This window comes from Apis mellifera, linkage group LG10, assembly GCF_003254395.2.
Source record: "Apis mellifera strain DH4 linkage group LG10, Amel_HAv3.1, whole genome shotgun sequence".
Lineage (NCBI taxonomy): Eukaryota > Metazoa > Arthropoda > Insecta > Hymenoptera > Apidae > Apis > Apis mellifera.
Window position 1 is genome coordinate 7,592,097 of NC_037647.1, and position 6,740 is coordinate 7,598,836.

General features: G+C 24.3%; 1 protein-coding gene across 1 annotated transcript; it reads left to right on the forward strand.

Moving 5' to 3' along the window:
* Positions 1-209: 209 nt before the first annotated feature.
* Positions 210-2,248, forward strand: LOC551282 (ribokinase). Its single transcript, XM_623678.6, has 7 exons — positions 210-256; positions 501-633; positions 987-1,113; positions 1,199-1,360; positions 1,428-1,519; positions 1,628-1,816; positions 2,037-2,248. Exons 1-7 carry the CDS (start codon positions 210-212, stop codon positions 2,211-2,213), a joined length of 927 nt encoding a protein of 308 aa, XP_623681.1. The 3' UTR covers positions 2,214-2,248.
* Positions 2,249-6,740: the final 4,492 nt, after the last annotated feature.

A 6,740-nucleotide genomic window follows, 5' to 3' on the forward strand; every position in this document is an offset into this window, starting at 1 on the left:
CTATATGTAACAAAAAATTTTATATCAGTTAAATGGTTAATTGATAATTGCGATAAATCTGAATAATCGTTTTTATCAGTTTTATATGTTTATGAAAACAGTGTCTTTCATATTTTTTAATTAAAAAATAATTTTATATGTGACTTGCATTACGTACATAACCTATAACGATATTTTTATTCTGAAATTATTAGTGACTAAAGTAAAAAATGTCAAAAATTGTTATTGTTGGCTCATGCATGATTGATTTTACTTGGTAAGTGACAATTCTATAATTTGAATAGCTAAAATTCATATTATGATACAGTTTAGTTTATTTAGATTTTCTGAAAAATTAAATCTTTATATCTTGTTAGACACATTTATATATTACACATTTTATAGATTAGAAAAACATAGAATATGAATTCTATAGATATCATATTAAAATTTATGTTTAATTGAGTAACTATAAATTAGAAATTTTTCTTTGATTATGGTACAAAAAATTTATTTTTTAGCTTTTCCTCTCGTTTTCCAAAACCTGGGGAAACAATAATTGGTAGAAAATTTGAGGTAAAATATGGTGGTAAAGGTGCTAATCAATGTATAGCAGCTGCCAGGCTTGGTGCAACCACAGCAATCATTGCTTCTGTACGATTTTTATTTTTATTTGAATCTCTAAAAATGTATATACATTTATGATATATATATATATATATGCAATTTAAATTAAATTTGCATTAGATGAAGTAAAGTAGAGATAAAATAAGAGTTGATGTGATAGAGTCGTCTCACTTTATTTAATGCAAATTTAAATTATTTAATATAAATCTTATATAATCGATCTTATATAATAATTTTTGTATATCAATTTTGTTTTTTTGATCTCTAGGCTTAACCTTTCAAAGATATCGCATATATAAGATATATATATATATATATATATAAAATTATTTCTTTGTTTAAACTTAAATTGATTTTGTTATAATAAATTTCTTTTACAGTTAGGTTCTGATAATTATGCTCAAGAATACTTAAAGATTTTTAAGAAGGAAAACGTAGATGCTTCTCACGTTCAAATACAAACAAATATACATAGCGGAATATCACATATAACAGTTATCGACAGTGGTAAGTAAGCTTTTTAAAGCTTCTATAAATTTATTTTCACTGGTATTTAAAATATATGAAATTCTTCAAAATTAATTAATTTTAGGCGAAAACAGTATCATAACTGTATTAGGATCCAATAATTTATTAAGTCGCAATCATATAGATAACTCGATAAATTTAATCAAGAATGCTTCCGTTTTATTGTGTCAATTTGAAATACCTTTGGAAATTACTTTACACGCCTTGAAGCTTCACAAAAATTATGGTTAGTTGTTTCTCATGATTGTTCTTTTATAAAATCTACTAGCTTTATAAAAAATATAATGCGATAGGTCTATCAATTGTAAATGGAGCACCTGCTATGAAAAATATTGACGTGGAATTGTTGAAACTCTGTGATATATTCTGCGTTAATGAACTCGAGGTATTAAATTATTAAATTATCAACAACTCTTTAATGTTATAATTTCTCTTTTTATTTAGATAAGATTAAGGATGGAAAGAAGATTAGAAAATTAATATATATTTATAGGCAGAAGTTACGAGTGGGATATCCTTCGACGGAAAATTGAGTATAGAACATATTATGAATAAATTGTTGGATATGGGTTGCAATACAGTTATTATTACTCTTGGTAAACAAGGAGCAATATATGCATCTCAGAAGGATAGAACTGTTAAAAAAGTCTTGACTGCTACTGTTCAACCTATGGATACAACAGTATGATTTTTTTTGTTCAATATAAAAAGATAAATTATACATTTGCTAATTCATTTTTTATATGCTTTAAGATTTTTTGAGATTTATTTTTTTTTAATTTTTTTATTATTAATTTTTAAATTTGATGTTTTACTAATTTTATCTAGGAAGAAATTTCTATTCATATTTAACAATTAATTTATAACATATCATATTGCTAATATTCATGATATATGTTTAGGGAGCTGGAGATTCATTTCTAGGAGCTCTTGCATATTTTAAAGCTTATCATCCAACACTTTCAATGGACGAGTGTATCCGAAGATCTTGTATCATTGCTACAAAATCCGTATTAAAATTTGGTACACATGCAAGTTTTCCGCACAAGAGAGATTTATCGCCAGATTTGTTCATTTAAAATAATAAAATAATATATACTTTATATGAACGATAGATCGCAGTAATCTACTCATTTACTGCTTCTCTTTTCTTATTTTATTTTTGTTTTTTTAATATCTTATATATATTCTATATTTTATTCTTTCCATTTAAATTGAATAAATGAATAATAATAATAAAGAAGCAAATAAATAAAAAAAAAATAATGATTTATTTTTATGAAATAAATCATTATACTTATATCTTTATATTATTATCTAGTTTTTAATTTTCGTGTTATATTTCTTACTATATTTGATAATTATTATATACTATATTCGATTAGTATTATATTCAAGTATCAATAAAATAAATATTATCAGAAATGAAAAATTCTTTTATAATATATATCCCAAAATTCACGTAAGAAGTAATTTTAATAGAAAATACAGGTTTATAATTAAAAATTATAAATTTTTTATTGATTCATAAAATATAGGGTTATATATGGAATAGCATATCAAGTAAATAGCCTCCAGCTTTGCTAGCACATACGCACTATTTTGTTGAAATTTTCTATGATGTTTTGCATAAATGTGATTGAATTATATTGATATAGCGCTCAATTTTCTTCTTTAAGGCTTGATATTCGTGGTCTTATCGGCATAAATCTTAGATTTCAATAAATTCCAAAGAAAAAACAGTGTTAAATCTCATGATTTGGACGGCTAATTCTGACTACCAAAATGGAAAATTATATAACCAGAAAATAATTTGTGCAATAATTGAATTACTTTTCGGATTGTATGGCATGTGACACGTCTTGTTGAAACTATATATCGTTCATGAGATCCATATCTTGCAATTTGCAAAACACAAAAAACTGGATTATCATATCGTGATAGTGAGTACCATTAACTGTTATTACCTGACCAACCGCATTTTCAATAAAGAATGATCCGATGATGCTTCCAGCTCAAAATAGTAACCTGTTATGGATGCATTTGTTTCTCAACAATCACTTGTCGATTTCTCCAAATACGATAATTTTGTCGATTAATCAATCCATCAAGATAAAAATGAGCCTTATCATATTGAAGATGATTTTGTTCGAAAAATATGAATTGTAACTGCCAAACTTTATTTAAAATATTGTTCAACAATGAAAATGCGTTGTTTTTTTCATGTAGCGTTCCATTTTTAATAATCCTGAACTGTCAACTGTCACGCTGTCTTTTTTTTTTCGTACAAAATAATTTATTTGATCTTTAATGATTTTATTCAACTTGTTCTTTTTTTATAACTTGATTTTTATTTGGTTGTTTTTTTGATATTTGTATTTCCTCGTTTTCTTTAATAATTTCTATAGCTTTCTTAACATCTGTATTTGCTTTTTTGTCAATGTATGTTATTTCTTCTTCAATTACTATATAATATATATAATATATAATATATAATATATAATATATAATATATAATATATAATATATAATATATAATATATAATATATAATATATAATATATAATATATAATATATAATATATAATATATAATATATAATATATAATATATAATATATAATATATAATATATAATATATAATATATAATATATAATATATAATATATAATATATAATATATAATATAATATATAATATAATACTACTATATAATACTATAATTGTCTTCTCTTTAGTTTATTGGTTGTGTTTTTGTCTCATTTAATAAACTTTTTAATTCAATTTTCACAGTATCTGATATTTTAGATACTAATTGATGATCATCTTCAGCGTTTTCATCATCGCAATCATCAAAAATATCTTGAAAAAATACCGCACAAATGGCGCAAAATTCAAATCATGCTTGAATTTTGCGACATTCTTTAGCTGATATATGATTATATATTCTAAAAAATAAAAAATATAATAATAGCGATTCAATTATGAGGATAGATCATGCATAATTTGGATTTTATGGATAAGTAAAATTTTAATAGAATTAAAAATATAGACAAATCATGAACGAAGTTCAACGCAAATATGATCATTGAGGATTGGTTTGAATTTCATAATCAGTTATTCGGTGGCAAAAATAATTACGCCAATGTTCATATAATTCATACAAATACTCTATATATATTATATATATTATATTATATATTATATATTATATTGTTTGCCATTGTGATTATTTTTTGTGATATATTTATTATATAGTAAATAAATGGATGGTTGCATATATATATATATATATATATGGTTGCATATATATATATATATATATATATTATACTTACTATAATATATATATATATATTATACTTAAAAATTATCGAAGTGTTTATATAATCCAATTACAAAATATAATCTTATTTGTTAAGAAATAAAAAATATCAATAAAATCACGAATATTACTAAGAAGAATGTTTCTATTATAATGATCTTTGTTCGACTTTTTAAAATTTTAAACTTAATATTTTTTTAAAACTCTGCAATGGCACATTGGAAATCAAAAAAATCATATTTGCTTTCATTATTATATCGAAAAATTACAAATGTAAGATTTGTATAACTTGTTTTCAGAACATTTAATTATGTAGTCTAAGAATAAATTATTTGAAAAATATATTGATAGAATTTTTTGCATTATGTATGTTCGAAAAATATGTAAGATTCGATAATGATAATGCAGCACTATTTATTTAAATCTCATAAGATATGAGATATATTCGTGGAAAAACACCATATCATGTTATACCATCAAGTGAGTCACCACCATGCCATAGCAATGTTTCTAGAAATGAGACAAAAATAAGAGAGCAACGAAGAAATCCAAGGAGTAGTGGTAACATATAATATAAAGTGGGGATGGGAATCACCTACTATTTACCTTAAAACTCTCATCTCTCGATCGAGAGAATTCACTTTTTGATAAACCATCCAGTTTGATCCTTTCGAGAGAAAAGGATCTTCCATTTCGAAAATTATCGTTAACGTTAACTCATTCTCAAGTTATAGAAAGTGAAAATTCAGTGATCACGACGTTTCTCAAGTACCAAACGACAATCAAACGACAATTTCCAATCTAACGCAACAACGATTGAAATTTTAAACTATGTCGATGTACATTATCACTGGGATTCTCGTTTGCATAATGTTCATTAACTCTACAAAGAAAGACTTAACGGAGGCAAAGGCTTCGTCAGAAAGACATCATATTCATCACAAGGGTGTCTATCGACGGTTCAACGAGATACATCACACGATCGAAAATAATAATGAAGAAAGTTTGATAAATTTGTTAATGTTCAACGGTAGTGATGATATGATATCAAAGAATCGGATATCGGACAGAAAGAAACGATCACACGAAACTTATTTTATAGAAGCGGAAAGTTTGCAGAAGACAGCAGTGTGTAATTATACGATGGAGCCGCTTGAGGAGATTTTTGGCGGTTGGGTATCGCAATTGTATCACATTAAATGTATCGATGGAAATCTCGGTATGAAATGTAATGGTCTCAATCAACCTCATTGTTGCATGCAAACATACCAAGAGGTAAAATTGCCGGAATATGGGATGCAGAGGATTTACACGGGATGCATATGTGCATACGTTTATTCGACTAGGATAAACTTCGAAAAATTTAATGATTAATTCATGATTAATAATTATCAAAAAAAAACAAAAAAAAGTTATGACATTTATAACATTTTTTTTAAAGTTCATTCGGAGAAAACTAATTTATTTATCATTTTTAATAGATAAATGTCTTTTAAGAAAATGTCTCGATTCATATCGTAACAATAATTTGTCAGATTGTGTTAAACAAACATTAATTTTTCACCAATCAGATGTAAATTACGTAATTATACATAGTCTAGGATATTAACTACAAATATAGACCAATTAGATCCACAAACAAATAAATGTGGAATGTTCGGTAATATCTGAATATGGAGAATCTCAATTTGCTTATAATATTCGATATATTATAGATAAGCATACATATATATTATGTAATTAACTTATTATCTATCCACTGGATCATTTGTAAAACGTAATCATTGTTACAAAATGCTCAAATTGTGTGATAAACGCAAAATATAATAATTTTTTTATAATATTATTAACAAATTAATATTCTACTTATTGTTCTTTTAAATATTACTTATAAGTTAAAAATATCTGGATTTTCTGAAATGAAAAAAGACTGCCAATTGAATGCAAGAAGAGTAAAATTATCTATCTAAGAAAATGTTATACTTCGTTAGAGAGTGAACAAAATTTGCTGACACCATGATAATTTCTTTTTTTTTTATTTTTTTATATAGAATTTAACATTAAATTTTACCCATATAACATTTTCGGCAATCCTGATCGATATAATATAAATTTCGAAAAAAATATTTTTGAATTTTGTGAAATTTAATACTTTTTATGCATATCTAATGTTATTAGATTTTATTTAATGTTTTAGATTATTTATCTAACGATTAAATATTTTATATTTCTTCTATGGTTCTTTCTGCATAATATATGAAATCTATATGATTTGAACTTT